Below are 22,223 nucleotides of genomic sequence, written 5' to 3'. Positions count from 1 at the left end.
GGGAGGAGGGCTGGAGGTTGAATCAATAGCCAATGGCCCATGATTTAATCAGCAGTGCCTATGTAATGAAGCCTCCATAAAACAAACAAAAAGGATGGGGAGCTTCCGGGATGGTGAACACATGGAGATTTGGGGAGATCGAGGAGAGGGTGTGGAAGCTCCAGGTCTCTTCCCACATACCTTGCCCCTGCATCTCTTCCACGTGGCTGTTCCTGCGTTCCATCCTTTTATAATAAACTGGTAATCTAGTAAGTAAACTGGTTTCCTGAGTTCTGTGAGCCACTCTAGCTGTGCTGACAGCTCGGAACCTGGAGCCTGCTTCGGATTTTAGGTCTCCCTCTCTCTCTGCCCTTCCCTTGCTCGCAGTCTGTCTCTCTTTCTCAAAAATAAATAAACATTTAAAAATTTAAAAAAAAAAAACAAGAAATTAAGTCAAAACTGTGTCCATTCAGGGCTGCTCACAACCCGGTCGGCTTCTGTTTCTTTTTCATGAGGCCCATGTTTCCCCGTCGCGTCCTCCTTCACCGCCTCCCCTTCCCTCCCTTCTTCCAGGCAGAGTGGAATTCTCTCCTCCACGCGCCAATGTAGCGGGACTCGCCTCCCACTTCTCTGGCTTCCCGCCGCTCACCGTTTCCATGGAGACCTTCTCTTAATTAACTCAACCTAGGGACGGGGCACGCGGGCTGAACGAAACCCGCGGGAGCGGCGAGCCGCCGCGGCTGGAAGAGCGCGAGCAGAGCGAGAGCTCGCTGAGCGAGAGCCGGGAAGAGGAAGCTGGGAGCGCCGCCGCCAGGTGGGCTGCGGTCGCGGGCTCGCGCGCCACCTCTGCGCCTGCCCGACCGGCGCCGGCGCGCGAACCTGGCGAAGCGCGCTCGGCGGGGCGGGGAGGGCTGTGTGGGCGCCGGCCCGCTCGGGCGCCTTGACTTCAGGTCTTTGCTCTCTCCTCCTGTCCCCACCAATTTAACCATTGTTAAAACCCGGGTCCTTTCCTTTGAACACTGTTCCGCTCTCCCGCGGCCCAAAGTTGGCTCCGCGGGCTCTTTCTAAACCAGCGAGCCTCGGGGCGCAGACTCACGCAATTGAATTTGAGCCGGGATTTGCACTTGAACAGGCAGCCGGGAGCGGTCTTTCCACTTTGGCTTTCTTGCTGGAGCACAAAGCCTTCGAAACTCTAGTTTACGCTGAAGAGTTGGAGGAGGGGGCGGGGATTAATACTGTAACCCGTGATAGACAGTTACATCAGATTGTTGAGAAAAATGAACAAGGTTAAAACCTGGCAGTTTTGTGGAGGCGTCTGGATTGGATTATCACGTATTTCTTTTTAACTGGGTTGAATTTTATCTGAGGTGAACACCTTGATAGGAACTAAAGAGGATTTTGCAGGAAGAAACTTGCTTTGCAGTGGGCTTTAGAATTGATCACCTGTTTAAGTGATATTTTTCAGTTTTCGAAATAGATGTATTTTAAATACTAGGTGTGTTAATTTTTTTCTTTAGATCTTAAGTTGAATATAACGTTCTCAGTTGCCTAGGGAGTCTAGATTCCTAGGAAAAGTTGCACAAGCTTTTAGGTAAATGTATTTAAAAATAAATTGAGTTGAAAAGACTTGCATGTTTTTCCCATTTCGTCAATAGTTTTGAAATATTTTTCATAACGATGGTGTTATTTTAGAGTGTGAGGAATTACTTCCAAGAAAGTGGCAATATGTAGTTGTTCTAGATTTCTATGGATTAAGGTGAAAGTTTTACACAATGCGGTGCAATTTTGTATAATTGCCTGATAAATCATTTTACTTCTAACACCTCCTTTGTGTTTAATTATAGCAGCTTCTAGAAGCAAATTATTTTGTTATTTGTTGGAAAGTACTGGTATTTCCAGTTTTTTTAGGTGGAAGATATTATGCAGCACTTACTTGTTAATGCCTTAACATTCAGTTGGATGAACAGTCTAACTTCAAAAGATATGACATTAAAGTGACACACACACATCCAAAGACTGAATAGTTTAGTTTTGATGCTAAAAAAAAATACATGTTGAATATACTTTATTTTCCAGATGGAGAAATCAATTATTCTATTGCTCTGGTTACAATATGTTGTTAAGGTAAGACATCTTTGAATGTGTTTTGTTATGAATAATTAGGTAATGGACAGGATACTGTTGCACTGAGTTTGTTTTAGAAAATGAGGGGTATGTTGAAGAGAAATAACACTAAACATTAGATTTGGTACCTAAGAAAAATTTTCTCTGCTAGATGTTGCACAAATCTGTGCAGATAGGTGGCATCTGTTTTCACTGCTTACAAATTGGGAGTAATCAATGGAGAGAGAGAGAGAGAGAGATCAGAATTTGGTAAAATTCATGGTATAGTGAGGCATTTTAAGGTTGTTTTTGTTAGGAATTTTGGTAAGTATACCATTCTTTTGAGAGCTGAAGTCTTCTTTACTTGTCGTCTAGGGAATATAAAAGGGCTCTGAACCTGCAGTCTAGCTATTTTATCTCAGTTGCTAACATTTTCTTTATGGTATCAATGAACTGAGCCTCTAAAATAGCTCAGCCAAACATTTTGCACTCTACTCATTTTTACTGCAAGTGTGTTACCAAGAATGTCTGTGAAATATTTTAATTTTTTAGCCATTATCATCAAGGTACACAGTTGACAAACCAGGAGGGTGTGCTGTGTTTTTCCTGTGACTTTGGGTCTCTTTGTTCTCCCTGACTCCAGGAACATGGTGTTTCCTATTTTGAGAAAGATGGATCTTAAATGTCTTTGCCCTCATTTTACTTACCTTTCTTAAGTTACTTTCAAAATTACGTTTACAAATAGGGTATCCAATGGATATTACCTAATTCTTGTGTAGAAATTGATATCGTTAAAATAGTTTTCAATTATAATTTGGCATAGTTTAGGCTTAATTTTTGTAAGTTTGCTAATAAAATAATAGTAATAACCAAGAATGTATTTTTATTTTATTTTTACAGTTACTTTTCTTTCCCATTTCAGATCGTTTGTTTCTGTTATATGCCAATGAATAATCGAACAACAACAGTTTTTATTGAATGGGATGAATTTCCTAAGGGAGGAAGTCCTGAATTTTATTTTTTAAAATATCAACTTGTTAATAATTTTGCTGAAAAAGTAAGGCATCTTTTTCTTGACTCTGATAAAAAGTCAGCATAGTGTAAATTTGTTGTGACTAAATGTTGCATCATAATAGGAATTTAATAGTTATTGAGATTTTTTCCCCTAGTTTTATTGAGATAATAATTGACATGTAACATTGTGTAAGTTTAAGGTATACAACATAATGATTTGATATATGTACATATTGCAAAATGATTACTACAATAAGTTTAGCTGACATCCATTATCTCACATAATTACAAATGTTTTTCCTTGTGATGAGAACTGTTTGCAACTTTCAAGTACACAACAGTATTGTTACCTATTATCATCCTGTTATACATTATACCCCAGAAATTTTATCTTACAATTGGAAGTTTGTATCTTTTGACTATCTTCACCCAGTATTCCTCCCACCCCTGCCTCTGGCAAACACCAATCTGATCCATTCGTATGTTTGTTTTTTTTTAAATTCCGCATGTAAGTGAGATCAGTATTTGTTTTACTGTGTCTGAATGATTTCACTTAGTGTAATGCCCTCAAGGTCCATCCATGTTTTTGCAAATGGCAGGATTTCCTACTTTTTTATAGCTGAATAATATTCCAGCGCACGTGTGTGTGTGTGTGTGTGTGTGTGTGTGTGTACCAGATTTTATTTATCCATTCATCTATCAGTGGACACTTCGGTTGTTTTCTGTATCTTGGCTATTGTAAATAATGCTGTAGTGAACATGGGGGTGCCAATATCTCTTTGGGATGGTAATCTTGTGTCCTTTCCGTGTATACCCAGAAGTGGAATTGTTGGGTCATATGGTAGTTTTATTTTTAATTTTTTGAGCACCTTCCATACTGTTTTCCACAGTAGCTGCACAAATTTGTATTCTCACCAGTAGTGCACAGGGGTTCCATTTTCTTCATATGCTTATGTAGCATTTATTGTCTCTTCTTTTTGCTGATAGCCATTCTGACGGGCGCCATTCTGACATTGTGGTTTTGATTTGCATTTTTCTAATGGCTAGTGATGTTGAGCACCATTTCATATACCTGTTGGACATTTGAATATCTTCTTTGGAAAAATGTCTGTTCAGATCTTTTGCCTATTTTAACTGGATTATTTATTTGTTGTCGTTTGTTTGCTTTTTGTCATTGAGTTGTATGACTTCCTTATGTATTTTGGATATGAATCCACTATAGATTTGTGGTTTGCAAATATTTTCTCCCATTCCATAGGTTGTTTTTTTTATTTTGTTGAACTTTTCTTTTGCTATGCAGTTATTGAGATTTCTTACTTTTATTTTATTAATGTATGAAATGTTAGCATTTTTTGAAATATCTTCAGTAAGTGATCAAATTAACACTCAACTTTTTCATAGGAATGATTTTTTAACTATACTATATACTATATATACTATACAGAGAGTTTATATCCTGTATACACTATATTATGTACTATACAGAGAGTAATTATTTAAATCTTCTCATGGTTCATGGGTTTGAGCCCCACATCGGGCTCTGTGCTGATGGTGCCAGGCCTGCTTGGTATTCTCTCTCCCTCTCTGTCCCTCCCCCACTCACTCTCTATCTCTCTCTCTCTCAAAATAGATAAATAAAATTTTTTTAAATAAATAAAATATCATTTATGTAAAAATAAGTATTTTCTGTGTATGTTTACATTCTGTATGAGAAATTGCCTCTTATAAAGGAAATGTACAAAAGTCAGTCTTTTAATGAATGTACCTGACACAGTTAACAAATACTTCGCAAGCAGATGAATCTAATTATTTACAGAATGTCAAAAGCGTTCCTGCAGACCTGCAAAAACTTTCAAAGTCAGTAATACTAGAGGAAAATGAAGACTATCACATCATTCTACAGTCTATAAAACATGGACAAATTTTAAGTGAAAAGTCATTTGAAACCCGTAAGTAATTTGTATTTTTTGTTCATCTATATTGCCTAATTATAAAAGGGAACAATTTTATTACCAGATAATCTGAATTTTACAGTAATTAACAGGTATATGATAGTCCAAAATTGCATCATCATGTAGTGTTTTGTTTTTTAACATAATGTAAATTTCAAAATTTAAAGGAAATTGTAAACTAAAGTAAGAATAAGATTTTCATTTTTGACACTTGATGTGTACCTATATGAATAGATAGGCATAATAGAGATGTTACATGTAATCCATATTATCTACAATATTATAATGCAGATTTGTAATGTAAGTCATTCATTTTAGGTAGAGTACAAGAAACTCCCATAGAGTCTAGAAAATATTTTATAGTAGATAATATGCTTTCCTCTCATGGTGATTCTTTTGTAATATACTTCGGTATCTTGTGTTTCATTCAGTTTTATTTGAATCCAACTAATTATGGTCCTTGATTTTTTAGGTGGTTTCTCAACTAGCAATATTAAAACAAAAGCAACAAGCACGAGTGTTTCCTTTAACTGGAGTGTGCTGTCTTCCAGTGACATTTTAGTGTCAATATCTCTCAGTAATTCTACACAAATTATGGAAAATAATATTACAGCTTATGAGTGGGCTAATTTAAAACCTGCAACCTTATATGCTTTTAAATTTGAATTTAAACAATTGCATTTGGATTTTATAAATGTATTTCAGAGACTGGATGTTCAAGTAGAAACAGGTATTATCGATATTTGGTTCATTATTAATATATATCTTGTAGATAACTTGGTAGATGTATTGTTCTTTTCAAAAGTGTTCAGCCTAATATTAGCCACTGTAAACTGCTAGCAAATGAACTAACATAGTCCCTTTTTATCTAACTATATCATCCTGACATTTGACTGATTTAGTGAACAAGCTGGATTTAGCAAGCTTAAGTTAAGAGCCAACTTTATTTTCCTTCCACCACTTTTAAAAAACTGAACCAAATAGGTTCTGTTTTCCTTAACTCTGGCAATCGTTGGTAGCTTTATAGGTGACTAAAGTATCTATAAATAGTCTCTGGTATTAACAAGTCTATTAAAATCCAACATAAAAATATCAATCTTTCATCCTATTTGAGACTTCTCCATTATTCATCCCACATCAGACCTGACCAAAATTTGTAATACTGCAAGGGAAGGGGAATGTATTCAATTTTTTATGGCTTCTCAGATCCATTTCCTTCCTCCACATGGTGGGAAAAGATTTAAGAAAAGAGGAGAGAGTCAGAGACAGCTAATCAGGGTGATACACTCTCTGTGATGGGCTAAGAGTCCTATTTTAATACCTTCTATAGGAATAAACTTGAACCACAGTATATGTTTACAAGCGAAGTAGAGAAACATGTGAGTAGTAAGGAAAAGATAGTAAGGTAATTAAGCATCGCCTCTTCCCATCCTCCTTCTATAAAAAAAAAACAAGACAACAGTTTCTTCAAAACATCCTTTACACATCTTCCTAATTTCAACATTGATAAAATACCAACAAGAGTTAAAGTATAATATATACTCTCAGCAGGTTGATATTTTCCTGTGTTTCTATGGTGTGCAATCTTAGAGAAAAAGACTTAAGTGTTTTTTGAAAGGTGAACCCATTTGAAGCCAAGTAGCAGTGGCAGAGAGAACAGTTCTTAGCCAGTATTATGTCTAGTTATTGAAAATAAAAATAAACCTGAAATAAACTTAAAAAGTCTTCATAAGAGGAAGGGAAAGGAAGGGCAACCTAAAGTGACTAAAAAAAAATCTGTGGTTTTAATTTTAATTAAGTTATAATTTGACAATAATTTTGCATAATTAATTCTTACAACTATTTAAAAACTATTTTAATTGGTAGTAATTCATTTACTACTTGACTAATAGCAACTTTAGCACTTTTGCTCATTTGGGAAAAATATAGGGAAAAGTGCACCATTAATACTATGAGGTTTTCATGATTAACTACCATAGATGTTAAGAAATGTAATTATGAAATGTTATATTCCTGAATTCATCTTTCACAAAACATTTTTCTTTTGGTAGGTTCATGTTCACGAGGATGGGTAGCATTAAAAAATAGCTGTTATAAAATTAGCAAAGAGAGTATGCCGTGGGATATAGCTGAGCAACATTGTAAGTTATCCTTAAGTTCTGCACACCTTGTGGATATAAAAAATGAAGAGGAAAAAAACTTTATATTTTCACTCCTCAGGTCGAAGAATCAAATAATAATATGGACTGGTCTTAATGATTTGAAGGTAAGTATATGTAAAGAAATGCATAAAATGATAAAACTTACCCCCCCCAGTCTCTCCCTCCCACTGTCCCTTCCTTCCTTCCTTCCTTCCTTCCTTCCTTCCTTCCTTCCTTCCTTCCCCATTCAATAAATACTGAGTACTTCTTGTAAGCCAGACCCTGTTTTCTTTTTGTTTCTCTGTGTCAATCTTTCTGTCTCTCCCTCCCTGCCTATCCTCCCCCACCTTTGCCTCTCTTTAGAGCAATTTAGGTTCATAACAAAATTGAGGGGAACGTGCAGAGATTTCCCACATACCGCCTGTCTCCACATATACATAGCCTCCCCCATCATCAGCATCCCCTACCAGAGTGGTACAGTTATTACAACTGAGGAACCTGCACTGGCTCATCATAATCACCCAAAGTTTATAGTTGACATTAGGGTTCGCTCTTGGTGCTATACATCCTATGGGTTTGGATAAATGTATAATAATAGACAGTAATTATGGTATTATGCAGAATATTTTCATCACCATAAAAATCTAATGTTCTCTGCCTATTTGTCTCTTCCCACCCCCTTCAATCTCTTTTGTAGGCATCTATTTCTTTATGTAGGGTTGCTTTAATTTCGGTCTTCCCTAGACCTGTCTTAAATGTTGGTGATTTCATCCATTTCTTCAGTTATTTACCACCTAGCCCAATTGTTCTTAAATATTTACCCAGCCCACTTGTCTCTTATGAGCTCCAGACATTTATTTAATTTTCTTCTGATTATTGCTTCTGGAATTTTCCACAGACACTTTAACAATGCCCAGACCGTCATGTCATATCCTCACCAACCTGCTCCACTTCCTCTGTTTATCACCTCCATGAACAATACAGTAATGTGAACCTGCAAATATGGAAGATTTGTTCATTTTCTTTTACTTACATCATGCAGGTTTATGAAATTTAATTTTACTAAAAGAGATGTGGAAAGATCTGAAGATTTTACTCAATACTGGTGAGATAAGGAAGGTGTGACACTTTCTCAAACGTTCTTATCACTATGGAATATCTCATGAAATTTCATTTTGGTCAGCTTTGTGTGGGAAAACCCAAGACCTAGCACAGTTCTGTCTAGTCTGTATTTTCTTCTTGATGATCCATTTTTTAAAAATTTCCTGCCATTCAAAAATAAATCCGTTCTCCATGGGATAGCCTGGCATGTAGTGACCCAAGGCAAATCCTATCAGTTTGATACCAATTTTTCTGTGAAACTTGGCATAAGCTTGGGGAAAGCTATTGACAGTCTTTAATTACATTTTCATCTTCCTCTTTTTGAGCCTCCTTTATCTTTTCATGGGCAGTGGATGAAGCTCTAATAGAAATTCCTCAAACTGCAGTTCATCTCCGACATCTTACAAGCCTGCCTCCCAGCATGCCAGTCTCTTTTCAAGCAGACCAGTTAGTGTACATATAGTTGTTTCCTGCTGTTAGCATGATTGTTATAAACTGTTAAATTAGAATGTACTCTTCTTGTAGTTCTGGTTACTGGTTTCTGTTATAAGGTCCAGGTCATATGGTCATGATACCAAAGTGAAGATTCCCAAGGCACCGTTATGGTCACTGTGTATTCGAAGGGGTCTAAGACAGTCACTGCTTTTACGATACTTAAAAATAATTTAGGAGGTAAATGAAACATCAAGGTAACTATTAAGAAGAACTTCCTTTATACTAATAGCTGAGTCATATAATGTCTCCAAAGTGCTAAGTACCATGCTATGTGCTTTTCTTGTATGACATGTGAGGAAATTGGTGCCCAGGGAGGTTAACTTGCCCACGTGGAATGCATCAGAGTCTGCTCTTAACCATTATATTCTAACCTCTGCATCAAGCTGGTCTCTTGAGGTTAACCATCAAAGTCACCTGCAGGGTTATAAGCCTGTGACAGGTAGAGAAATTAATCTCCCCATCCACTCATGCTGAATAAGTGTGAATTTGTTACTGGACGTGGAGGATAAAGACTGTGTCTTGTTCATCATTGCGTTCCCAGCTTCCAGTTAGAGGCTGGCATTTCGCAGGAATATAAAGGCTAATAGTTCTAAATTCCAATCTAGAAAGTTTATATTGGTAATTCTTATTTTGTTCTCACAACAACTTTATGAGGTAGGCACTATCATTCTCCTTTATAGGTAAGGAAAATGGAGTTCAGAAGAATCCTGGTCACATTGCTGACAAATGCCCATGCCAGGCTTTGAATCTGTGTCAGTCTGACCAACACTGTGCCCTAACCTCTGAAGCATACTGCCTCTGAGCCTCTGACTGTTTTCAAAACTGCTGTGCTATATATTCAATAAAGCATTGAAATAAATTTTTTTATTGAAAAATAAATTTTTTAAGGAAACAGTATTCCTCCATTCTGTTAGGTGGAATTGGAACGTATTAACATCTCTTATATGTGAGAATTGAGGCCAGTGATGGTCACCAGTGACATCCCTTAGCAGAAAGGTGTCGGCAACCTCCACTGACACATGTGACTTATGTGATGACTTGAAATAAAGTAACTAACAGCTAATGAATAATGGTCTGTCCCTTCACATGCACTGCCTCTTTAATCCTCGGATAACTTAAGATGCAAGTAATATTATGATACCCACTTTTTTTGGATGAGAAAATAAAGGTGTAATATGAAATTCAGCAGTTTGCCTGAAGACATATGGCTAATGAATGAATAAAAGTGAACTCTGTCTCTAGCTCAGAATAACTCACAAAGGAGAAGTATTTGAAGATATGACACTTTTCGTTCAAATTGGCTTATTAATTTGTATATCTTATTTCAGAAAGAAGGTCATCTCACATGGATAGATGGATCATCTTTTGGCCTTAAGAAAAATGAAATCTTTTCTTTTCCACTGCTACCCAAGAATGAAACAGATTGCTACATTTTACAGCAAAATGCAACTGGATCAAACTATTTCTTTACAAGATTTTTCTGTTATGTTCCACTGCCATATATTTGCAAATACGAGTGTAATTATTTTTATTGATATTCTCATATCATGTATCTCCCTTTTATTATTTTAAAGATAGAATTATGATTTCTAGTTACAAGTAATGCTCCTCTCTATTTTTTTTCAGCACTTTCTCTGCAGGAAAACCTTTCAATCTATATAAAGGATATCGGAACAACTGAAGTTGTATTTGGTTGGCATAATTCGAATGGTTGGAATAATTTGGATAAGTGGCTAAAACTGGGATATAAAATTATTATTAAATATTATTTAGATTATACAGAAGAACAACATTTTGACAGCATATCCCCAAATGCTACAGAAAAAACAATTACCCAATTGTGTCCTGGCCATGTTTACAGATTTTTACTCTTTGCAATAAATGAATGGGAGGCAAAAACTATGTTAACTTCAATATTTGTTGTTGAAACACGTAAGTCACAAAACATCTGAAAGTATGATTTTTCAAATATTGAATATTATAATTAGCAGATATTTCCTGAAGGTCTGGTATTTTCTCATAACATTCTGGGCATACCTATATCTTTAGCCATTTTAAATTACAATGATGTATTTATATCTTTGGTTTTTCTATTCAACTATAAACCCATAAGGGCAGGAACCATAACTATTTGTCTTATAGCACCAATTAGACTGGTGCCCAGCCCACAGTGGATAATTAATACATTTTTGTGGAACTTACATTTTGATACGTGCTAAGAGCAGGAGATAAACAGGTATGCATTCTGAATTTGGGGAGGCTTACAATGAAGAGAATTTGTAAGGTGTAAAAGTAAAAGCAAGCAAATGGTAGCAAACTGTTGCAAAATATAATGGCCTAATTCCTAGTCAGTGGGACATTTAAGAAATGCTTTCTAGAATGCAGAAGATGGGTAACAGGAAGGCACAAGGAAATAAGAGACTTAGATTCAAACTTGAAGGAAGAAAAGCACATTGTGAGCAAAAGTGTGGAGATATGAGTTTGTGGGAAAAGAATAGTGTATGTAGTGTGATTGGAGATTTTCTCAGGCATCAGGGTAAATCAGTTTGTGTCGTAAGTGGTACCAGATTTGGGAGGCACGGTAGTGTTAGTCTCAGATGATTGGACTTGACCTCAGAAGCATTGGAGATCCAAAAAGAAAAAAAAAAAAAAATTTTAATTTAAAAAAAGGGGGGGGGTGCGGCGCCTGGGTGGCTTAGTTGGTTAAGTGTCTGACTTCAGCTCAGGTCATGGTCTTGCGGTCTGTGAGTTTGAGCCCTGTGTCAGGCTCTGTGCAGACAGCTGAGAGCCTGGAGCCTGCTTCGGATTCCGTGTCTCCCTCCCTCTCTGCCTCTCCCCTGCTCATGTTCTCTCTCTCTCTCTCTCTCAAAAATAAATAAACATTAAATATTTTTTTAAAAAGCATTGGAAATCTGTTAAGACTATAGTTTCTAAGACTTGCTGTACCTTTTACAAAAAACTTTTAGTGCATAATCTCTCAAAGGTCATACCTCAACCCTGGAGTAGCTATGTAGAAATGAGAAAACTGAGCTTCAGAAAGGTTAAGTAAACTGACCAGAGGAACATGCTTTGTTAAACCATACAGGAACCCAGATGGTCTCATTTAAAGTCTTCAGCTATTATTTCTAAAGTAAGAATCAAGAAGAATGTGTGTACGTGTGTGCGCGCATGCACACGCATGCTCGCATGTGCGTGCATGTTGGGAAGATGGGGTGCATACGAGTTTGAAGCTGATATGCACAAGGTGCTTTTTAAAGAAAATTAATCTGGAAGGATTAATTAGGAAAACTGTTGCCTGGCACTGGGTGAAATGGTTTGGAGTGGGGAAATATTTCTGTAAGAGGATGAATGTCTGAGTTCTAGTGATGATGGGAATGAGGAACACATAGAATGAAGTCCCTGCTGTTTAGTTTGACAAGACAGAATAGTTAAAAGACACGTAAGATGTGATCATGGAATGCTAGAAATGCCATTTTGGTAGTGTTTGTAATAAAAATAATGGTTGAACCAATTGCATGTGTTAAACACTTTGCCAACTGCTCTACATTCCTTATTTAATCTTCATAATAATTTTACAAGACAGCTACTACTATAATTCCCATTTACAGTCAAGAAAATGGAGGCTCTGAGACAGTAAATAATTTACTCAGGGAGTAGAGACTTGCATTGGAAAAGCCAGGACTCAAATCCAGTTTTCCTTTTCTCTCTAGACTAGAGTAGTAGGGAAGTAGTGAGAGGTGAGAGATTACTCTGACAAACCATATCACTAATATGATGTATTTTTTTCTGATTTTTTAAAATCTCCTAGGCCCATTATCAGCTCAAAATGTCACAGTTATTCATGTGACTCCAACAGAAATATTTTTACACTGGAATCCCCCAGATCTTGTATCTTTTCACCATTATCTTGTGACGATTTTGGATGTTGAAAACAATAAATCCGAAGAGGTGTTTGTTGAAAAACTCAACACATCAATGAGAATTGGAGATCTCAAACCTTTCCATCAGTATCTGATATATCTATTCAGTGTAGCAGAAAGAGGAACTCTAAGCTGCTCTGAGAGACCTATTTCAGCTGTGACAGGTAAGCACTGACTAATTTTGCCTTAAAAAAACTATATATATATATATATATATATATATACACACACACATATATGTGTGTATATATATATATACACATATATATGTATATATATATATACACTTCATATTTTGAAATTCATATTTGCTGAAATTATACTGATCCTTCATTGGTATGAATACTCACAGTTAAACATTTGAGTGTTGAATCAAAATTAAGCATAGATTCTAAATACTAAGTTCATTTAGATTTATATGAACTCTTTAAGCATCTGCATTGTTCCTACCAGAGTTCCCAGAAGACATATTTATTATAATAGCCTTGTCTGGAAAAGAAATTATCATGAAACATGAAGATTAGTTCATCCAGTTCTCTTTAATAACACTATATCCGACAAATAGGTCTGCAAATGTAGTTTTACTTGATTCTTCTTTTCTCACACAGTGTGATGAATTGACCTCTAGGGGGCAGTCTCATCCCAGGACTTTTGGCCAATGTATTTCTAATAATTCACCTCCACATGGCAGTTTTGAATTCTTGTCTAGAACATGATCATTAACGTAATCTATCTTTTAATTAAGCAATATGTTTACCCCCTTAAGTATAAGTCAACTTTTTTTAAGATAAATACTATTGTATGAAACAATCCATAACTAAGTAGGTTTTGGAGAATATCCCTGTGGGTGTAATTGTTTTGTTTGTGCGTGTGTATTTAACACGCCTATATGCAAAGTTCTTTGTCTGAAATTCCCAATAAAATCACAGCAGCTAAAATGTACACTAGAGCTGAGGTAGCAGGAATGCAAAACATGCATAGCCATAGTTAATTAGCCTTCTCATGCTCACTGGGAATACTAGGGATACTTTGAAAATAAAAACAAAAGATACTATTTAATGCTTACTAAATGCAAATACTTAAATACATGTATTCAATGTTATAAATCCTAAGCAAAAGCATTTTTCCAAGCGGATGGTAGATAGCTGATGTTTTTTCTTCGCTGAGCTCAGACAAAGCACCCTTCAATGGATAAATGCTTGGTTGAATCTTTTACACTTACAGAGATGCTTTCTTTTTCTTTTTCTTTTTTCTTTTTTTTTATCATGTAAGTTTCAGGTGTAAAGCATTATAATTCAACATCTGTATACAGTACAAAGTAACCACCCTCAAAGTTCTAGTTACCATTCATCATGTTACAAATGACTCTCTTCACCCCTTTTGCCCACTCTCCAGCCCCAATCCCCCTCTGGTAATGTAATGATAGATCTCTTCTCTGTAAAATGCTTCCATTTTTTTAAGGGAGGACAAAAACATTTATTTTTAGTTGATTTTTGGAGGGAGAAGTGCCTGAAAGTGGGAGGGAGGGGAGAGGGAGAGAGACCTAGAGAAACTTAACTGGGCTCCACACTCAGCATGGAGCCCTATGCAGGGCTCGCCCCCATGACCCTGGGATCATGAGCTGAGCCAAAATCAAAGAGTCAGATGCTCAACTGACTGAGCCACCCAGGCACTCAAAAATGCTTCCATTTTTTAAATATTCATTTATTTTTGAAAGAGAGAGATAGACAGAGTGGGAGTGGGAGAGGAGACACAGAATATGAAGCAGGCTTCAGGCTCTGAGCTGTCAGCACGGAGCCCCACACACGTCTCTAACCCATGAACTGTGAGATCATGACCTGAGCAGAAGTTGGAGGCTTAACCAACTGAGCCCCACAGGCACCCCAAAGTGCTTCCAAATTTAACTGACAGGGAGACTAGGAGGATTTCTCACAGATCATTAATTTCGAACCTAAATTAAAATCTCCCATGGCATGTACCTATTTAATAGAGGAACAAGAGAAAGGTACATGTGTCTGCACTTTTAATTTTGGGGTTATTTGCTGTGCATATTAACTGTAAGCTGACGTGACACAGCAGTGCAAATGTAGGTATTGGTATTCCAGTGCTCTTTTACTCTCCTAAGGTTGAGGCAATATTCTTTTTTCATTCATTATTCACTCAAATTAATTTTTAGAATCAGGAACCACAACAGGTACTAGAGATGCAAAGAGGAGTAAAACCTGACCTCTGCCTTCAAACGGCTTACATGCTAATAGAATAAGACAAATAAATTGAGAAACAGTGCTGATGCTGTATTATAGTTGCTACTACAGGGGTTATGCTCCGGGTACTATGGGAGCATAGAGATGGATCAATTAACCCAGAAGTTCTTCTGGTGGAGTCATGTGCTGTGTTGTGAGGAAGAGTAGGAGTTAGCGGGGAAGGGGGTGGGGGTCGTCAAGAGGATGCTGCAAGCAGGGCAGATAGCAAGTGCACAGGCAGAGAGGACTAAAGGAGAGGAATCTATCTAGCCATACCTGGGAAAGCCAGATAAGGCTTTTAGAAAGGAATGGCATTAGAACATGAGCAAATTATACATTGTTTGGCAAGGCTGGAGTACAGGGGGCATGTGGAGAGAGTCTAAAAAATGTAAGCTAGGCACGGAACATGAAGAACCTTCATACGTATGAAGGAGTATATTTTATTCAGTAAAATTCAGCTTTTGGGGGGGGTCATGGAGACTTTTGAGGACATGGAAAAATTAACAGACCCTCTCCCATAAAAATGCACATGGATGCAAGAAAATTCTGTCAGTAATTACAGGGGAATCGCAGATTCACCAAATCTCATCATTTCCTCAATCTCTGCTTATGTAATGAAATCCAGTAGATTTCATCTCAGTCCTCCACTGAAGGAAGTATTTTAAGTTTTGTAATTATACAAGAACAAAGTTCTGAAGTTGTTTCACCCTGGATTCTAGGGGGAAGTTTTTCTAATTGGATTATTATAGCATTCTCTGATACTTACAATGTGGTGTTTTATTGTGTTGATAAAGAAATGAAGCTCAAATAAAAAATCAAATTATAGCTTCTGGGAACAAAGTAATTATGGAAATCATAGAGAATTCCTTAAATATTATTTGAACTACCGAACGGTTTAAAATTACATAATTATTCTTGGACATGATTGACCTTTGTGTTGATGAACTATTAAAATTTAGGGAAGAATATAATGCAGAACAAACAAGACTGAAAGGAGGGAATTACTATTTCTAGAGAATTGTATTAAAAATCACAAGGCTTGACAAATAAATTGTGTAAGGAGGAAGCCAAAGTATTTTTGTCAGTTATTATGATAGAATATCTGGTGATATTCTACAAGAATGGCAGGCACAACCTGATACTGTCCTTTCTATTTCCAAATGAGTGCCATACCTTTCAGAAATTAGAGGAGTAATATAAAATTCTAGCCATTTTTGTGATAAATACCAGTGCCAAGCTAAAAGCATCTATATGTTAATGACTCCCAAGTTTATATCTTTAGCCCCAGGCCTTTCTTCTGAACTTCAGACCTAAATATGTTTATTCAGTAATATATCTCATTTGGATCTCTGATAGACATCTTAAATTCAACATGTCCAAAATGGAATGGAATGGAATTACAGATGTTTCCATCCAAATCTGCCTATAGTCCTCTCAGGTCAATTCATGGCCATTTCTTTCATCCAGTTGTTTAGGTCAAAAACCTTGAAGGTATCACTGACTCTTCTGTTTTTCTTACAGCCTACACCCAATCTGTCAGGATAACCAGTTGTTTCTATCTTTGCAATAAATCTAGAATTCCAATACTTGCCACGGCTTCCCTTAGGCCTGTGGTCATCCTGGCCACCCTCTCTGCCAAGAGTACTGGCTTGCTCCTCTGTTTCTACCATTGACCCTCTCTATTATTAACATAATAGCCCAAGTGATTCTTTAAAATTTAGGAGAGATCATGCTTCTGTATATCACTGTAGTTGCTACCTGCTTTGTTCAAAGTGAAAGCCTATGAAGCCTTCTGTTTTTTTGTTTTTGTTTTTGCTTTTTTTTTCCTTCCTGGAAAACTCTTTTTTTATTTTTTATAAAAAAATTTGTTTTACTATTTATTTATTTTTGAGAGAGAGAGACAGAGTGCAGGCAGGGGAGGGGCAGAGAGTGGGGGGACACAGAATCCAAAGCAGGCTTCAGGCTCTGAGCTGTCAGCATAGAGCCCGATGCAGGGCTTGAACTCACAAACCGTGAGATCATGACCTAAGCTGAAGTTGGAGGCTTAACCAACTGAGCCACCCAGGTGCCCCTTGGAAAACTCTTCTTTCAGACATGGCATGGCTAACTTTGTTAACCTCCTTCACCTGCTGTGCTGAAAATCTCATCTTTTCTTTTTTAATTTTTTAATGTTTATTTTTGAGAGAGAGAGAGAGAGAGAGAGAGCGCGCGCACAAATGGGGGAGGGGCAGAGAGAGAGGGAGACACAGAATCTGAAGCAGGCTCCAGGCTCTGAGCTGTCAGTACAGAACCCACTGTGGGGCTTGAACTCACTAGCAGTGAGATCATGACCTGAGCTGAAGTTGGACACTTAACTGACTGAGCCACCCAGGCACCCCAAAATCTTATCTTTTCAAAGACACCTGCCCTGGATTCCCTATTTAATACCACAACTTCCTCCCTACAGCCACTACACTCCTGTTCTCGCTAACCTTAGCTTGCTTTTTCTTTTTTACCTTAGCACTATCATATCTAATGTACTATATAATATACACTTTGGTATATGATTGTTTACTGTCTATTTTCCGCCCATTAGAATATGAACTCCATAAGGCAGTGACCTTTGTTTTTTGTTGATGTACTCTACATGCTGAGATGGGTGCCTATGTGCATTTGATGAAAAAATGAATAATTTTGGCAATGGGAACATTACTCTGATGGCACCCTTAAAATCTGAAGAATTTGCTAGATACTTTTTAGTTTCCCTTGATGTATAATGTGCTTAATCTTATTGACAAATCTTGCATACTAATAACAAGACACATTTTTCTCTAAAATTGAGTTTCAAGACAGTGATATAGGGATTTGCTAAATTTACTTTAACCATTAACTAATATTGGGTTAAGACATTTTTACAACAGCAAGAGTAATGTTAACAATAAACTAAGATAAGTGTATCTATTTATCTGTTTCTCTAAGGTATTAATCCTCCTCAGAAAGTTCATGCTAAACCTGAAGATGTGGGAGAGGACAGTATAATTCTTCACTGGGAACTCCCACAAGATGGCCATGAGGTCTACATTCAAATCAAACCCATATCAGATGCAAGAGAAGTCAGGAAGCTTTTTGTAAAAGATGCTAATAGATTCAAGATTGATAATTTAACCCCTGGAATGACATATGACATTGGAATGGCAACAATGATGAATGGGAACTTGAGTGAGCTGGTAACTATTCAACAAACTCTAAGTGAGAATCAAATATTTTTCATTCATAACAGATATTTGCTGATTTGGGAGTATTGCAAAATATTCCCCTATACATCCTTCTGGTAGCAGGTTTTACCCTTGTAAATAGATTGTAGGCGTGTTTGTCTGATGGTAGCCTCAGGACCTGGAGCAGTTTGTATTTCTTTTCTCCTGAAAATGCTTAATGCTTAAATAAAGGCAGCATTGTCTATGACTAAGAACTTGACCCTAAAGCCACACTACCTCGGTTTATCTGGGTTGAACTATTTGAGTGACCCTGGGCAATGTACTCAACCTATTTATGCCTTAGTTTCTCTCTACATTTGTAAAGAGGAAGAAAATAATAGTCTGTATTTTATGGGTTTTCCTGAGACTAGCTGATTTAATAAAGGGAAGGACTTAGAACAGTGCCTATAGCTATAGGCTATATAAACATGTAGCTATATAAATGTTTGTAATTATTATTGAATCAACAAAGGCCTGCTGTTGTAGAACATTGACATAAAATATTGACAGTATTTATAGGTTTAGGACCAAACCAATGACAGAAATCTATGTTCTTTCTCAAATACGATTAATTCACTCAATAGGTAATCATTGAAAAATCTGTTAAGGAGGGAGAATGAAAAGAAATGGGAAATAAATAAATCATATTTATGGATATTTATAAATTGTGATAAACATTAGCAGGGAAAAAAAGCAGAGTGACGTGATAGAGAGTAACTGAAGGGGGGTGGATGGTTCTAGCGTAGATAGACTGTAATGGGAGCTGTATTTGAATGGAGGCCTAATGGATGAGAAGGAGCCAGAGCGTAATAAGATGGAGAAAGGGTACTTTAGGCATGAACACCTAGCATAAAGGCTCACAAAGCCCAAAAAACAGGAAAAAGCTTGGTATACCTGAGAACAAAAAGGCCTGATACATGGTGTCTAATGAAGAGGGAAAAGGGGAATAAGAAGTGATATTGGAGAAGTATGCAGGGGTTAGATCACATAGAACTTGTAGGCTATGCCTTTTTTTCTTTTAATTTATTTTTTTAATGTTTACTTTTGAGAGAGAGAGAATGAGGGTGAGTGGGGGCGGGGCTGGGAGAGAGAGGGAGACATAGAATTGGATCAGGCTCCAGGCTCAGCTGTCAGCACAGAGCCCACCATGGGGCTCAAACTCACCATCAGGGAGATCATGACCTGAACTGAAGTCAGATGCTTAACCCAGTGAGCCATCCAGGCACCCCTAGGCTGTGCTTTTGAGTTTGTTTTGAGGGCAATGGGAAGTCATTGAGAGTTTTATGCAGGCAAGTTGATGATGTGACCTATGTTACAAAAATTTCCCTCTGACTCTGTGCAAAGAATGATTTTTAAAGTGGCAGGGATGGAAGTAGGGCAACTGGGTAAGAGTTTTGTGGAATTTAGGCAAAAGATTATGGTGGACAAGAAAGGGAAAGTGCAGATAAAGTAATAGATATATTTTATATTACGGAAGTAGGAAGTCTGAGCTGGTGATGGAGTGCATGTGAGGAGTATAAAGGAAGGGAGACACCTTGGGTTTTGACTTGACTGATTTGAGTAAATAGAGGTAACTGTGAGGAAGGAATGAATATTGGACCTCACAGGCCTTCTTGGCTAATAATAAGGCAGCCTGATGGAAAAAATGAATTGGTCCAAAAAATTATGTTTGAGCAGTATGTATGTACACTCAGTCAATGTAGAATCTTCCCATTTTGTCCTCCAAAGACTAAAACTAAATTTGTATATAACTTTCATATTTAAATTTCTAAGGAAACATACCTGAAGATAATTATCATAGGAAAAAATTAAAAGAAAACACATGAAAAAGAGATATTGCTAAAAAAAATTATTTCATGCCCATCAACCCCTAAATTTTTATCAGCAGAATGGAAGTATGGAAATTAAAATGCATAGATAGGAAATAAACTGTAACCAATTATTAGCAGTATGAGGTTAGAGTACCCCCACATCATCTAGGTGCTAAGTTTTCTCTCTAAAAATTTAGATTATTGAATACATTTTTAAATCAACTTCCAGCTCTAAAATCCTATTTTTCTTTGACTCCATGGAACTTGGCATATTTCAACCCCCCTTCCATCTCAAATATAAAAATTTTATCTCCATTTCTAGATATAATGAGCTTTTTAAAATTTTTACTCAGCTTTATATCTCCATGTCTAAGCACAGTTCTTGACTCTGTTTAATTCAAACACTTCTTTGCAAAACTGCTCTTCTACATGGATGCTGAAACATGATTAACATATATACATCCCAGGAAAAATTACAGAATTTGAGGATTTGAAGTTAGGACAGAGATCATCTTACCAATGCCTCACCTGATAGGCAATTGCTAGCATAGTGCCTCTGATCATTTTGTAATGAATCCCTGTAATTTTCCTCTATTATAAGGCCATGTCTGTTTTCCAGAGCATCACAGAGCAAACTACTCCCTAATTCCCATGAAAGGACATCAGTTGCTTGGAAATAGCCATTAGGTGTTCCTAGTGTATATAGAGTCTTCCTTTCTGGTGAATTATCTTTAGTTCCTTCAAGCATTTCACTATTTCTTAGAATTCCATAGGCTTTTCTAGTCATTTATTAACCTTGGTAAGCACTATTAGCATCATCAGATTATTTATCATTCATCATTTTTACTTGTCTCAGATGATGAAACAAATATTAACCTATCCCAATGTGCATACATAGAAATTCTTTCCCTGCATTGTTTGTTGATAACTATTATTTACCACATCCTATTTCTTTTTCATACACATTGAGACAGTCAAGCACAATAGGACATTTACCTTTTAATGACATTTTGTAGACATGTAGAAGAAAAACAATTTACATGTTCATTGATATCCCTTTTCCCTTTGAAACATATCTATCCATCTCTCTAAATTATCCTAAAAATAACTAGCAAATTTAGATTATTTCCAGTTATTATTGTGCCACACTTGAACTGTAATATATGACCTTTGGGTGAAGGTGGTGCTTATGAGTGCAGACCATCGAACTAGATTGCCTGGGTTGGAATTCCAGCTCCATGATTATCAGCTTACATCCATTAGGAAGTCACACAACCTTTAATGGCCATCAGTTTCCCTCTCTCTAAAATGGGAATGGTAATAATCTTATCTACATGTGAAATTAATATAATTTAAGGGTTCAGACACCAAGCAAGCACTGTGAGAGTGTTTGAGGTTATAATTTTTATTTCTCAATAGAATTGGACTAGTGACTTTGAGGACTGATCACCATTCCTAGTATTTCAACCACAGGAAAGTCATTTCAGTTATCTCTGCAGTTTCTCTTTGTTGGCAGAATTAACTGTACTCAAGTTTTCTTGAGGGAAGAAGAGCTGGTGTTTGAGTTTCCTTTTTTTCCTCTCAGTATAGAAGAATCAATTTCAAGATACACTGGGAAACTCTGAGACCGCATTCTCCCTTGCCTATAATAAAAGCCTTTGAATTTTTGGCCTTGTGTTTATCTTATATTGAAAAAACCGCATACAGCCCTCAATGCTACCACTTCTTTTGAAAAAGCTTTTTCAGCAAAATGGGTAGGGATAAAGGTCACAGTCTTTCCTCATTATTCATAAATATTTCATTTCTTTTTTTTTTTATGTGAAACCTTCTCTCACTTGAGTTTCCAGAGATTCAGGATAGATATTTGAAGAGAAAGAAGAACTTTGTCCTGTTCTATACCTTTCCAGCCTTTGTGTTCATCTGTTTTAATGTGGCATATATTGATGCCATTGGTCTCATTTCCCTGAACAAGTGGAACTGATGGAAAACCCCATATTTACCCACTATAGAGAATGTCACAGACTCCATACGCTTTTGGAAACTGAATTAGACAATGCCTATTTAAAGCATTGTCTCTGCTTAGAAAATACCTTCAGCACCCAGGAACATGGGAGTGCACTGTTTCCATGACTGTGCTGGCCACTCGTTTCCAATCTCCAGATGTTTAATTTCTGCTCAAGGTATATTCATAAGCTTTCAGGTCATTGTCCACACGTCCAGATGGGTATGAT

At 36.8% G+C, this 22,223-nt stretch overlaps 1 protein-coding gene across 2 annotated transcripts in view; it reads left to right on the top strand.

The window, feature by feature from the left end:
• The first annotated feature begins 675 nt into the window (after window positions 1-675).
• The window catches only part of PTPRQ (protein tyrosine phosphatase receptor type Q), a 257,649-nt gene continuing 236,101 nt past the window's right edge, over window positions 676-22,223 (top strand). The window contains exons 1-10 of one of the 2 annotated variants that reach the window (XM_086712736.1): window positions 676-793; window positions 2,056-2,103; window positions 3,005-3,139; window positions 4,913-5,045; window positions 5,521-5,778; window positions 7,100-7,314; window positions 10,114-10,303; window positions 10,412-10,717; window positions 12,594-12,869; window positions 17,907-18,176. In XM_086712736.1, coding sequence (XP_086568862.1) covers window positions 2,056-2,103; window positions 3,005-3,139; window positions 4,913-5,045; window positions 5,521-5,778; window positions 7,100-7,314; window positions 10,114-10,303; window positions 10,412-10,717; window positions 12,594-12,869; window positions 17,907-18,176 — 1,831 coding nt within the window. In that variant the 5' untranslated portion in view covers window positions 676-793. The remainder of the gene's footprint in view (window positions 794-2,055; window positions 2,104-3,004; window positions 3,140-4,912; window positions 5,046-5,520; window positions 5,779-7,099; window positions 7,315-10,113; window positions 10,304-10,411; window positions 10,718-12,593; window positions 12,870-17,906; window positions 18,177-22,223) is intronic. The other variant, XM_086712737.1, reaches the window with a different exon arrangement.

Source organism: Puma concolor, chromosome B4, assembly GCF_028749965.1.
Source record: "Puma concolor isolate L17-30 chromosome B4, mPumCon1.1.hap2, whole genome shotgun sequence".
NCBI classification, from domain to species: domain Eukaryota; kingdom Metazoa; phylum Chordata; class Mammalia; order Carnivora; family Felidae; genus Puma; species Puma concolor.
This window is presented reverse-complemented; position numbering and strand designations above follow the sequence as displayed.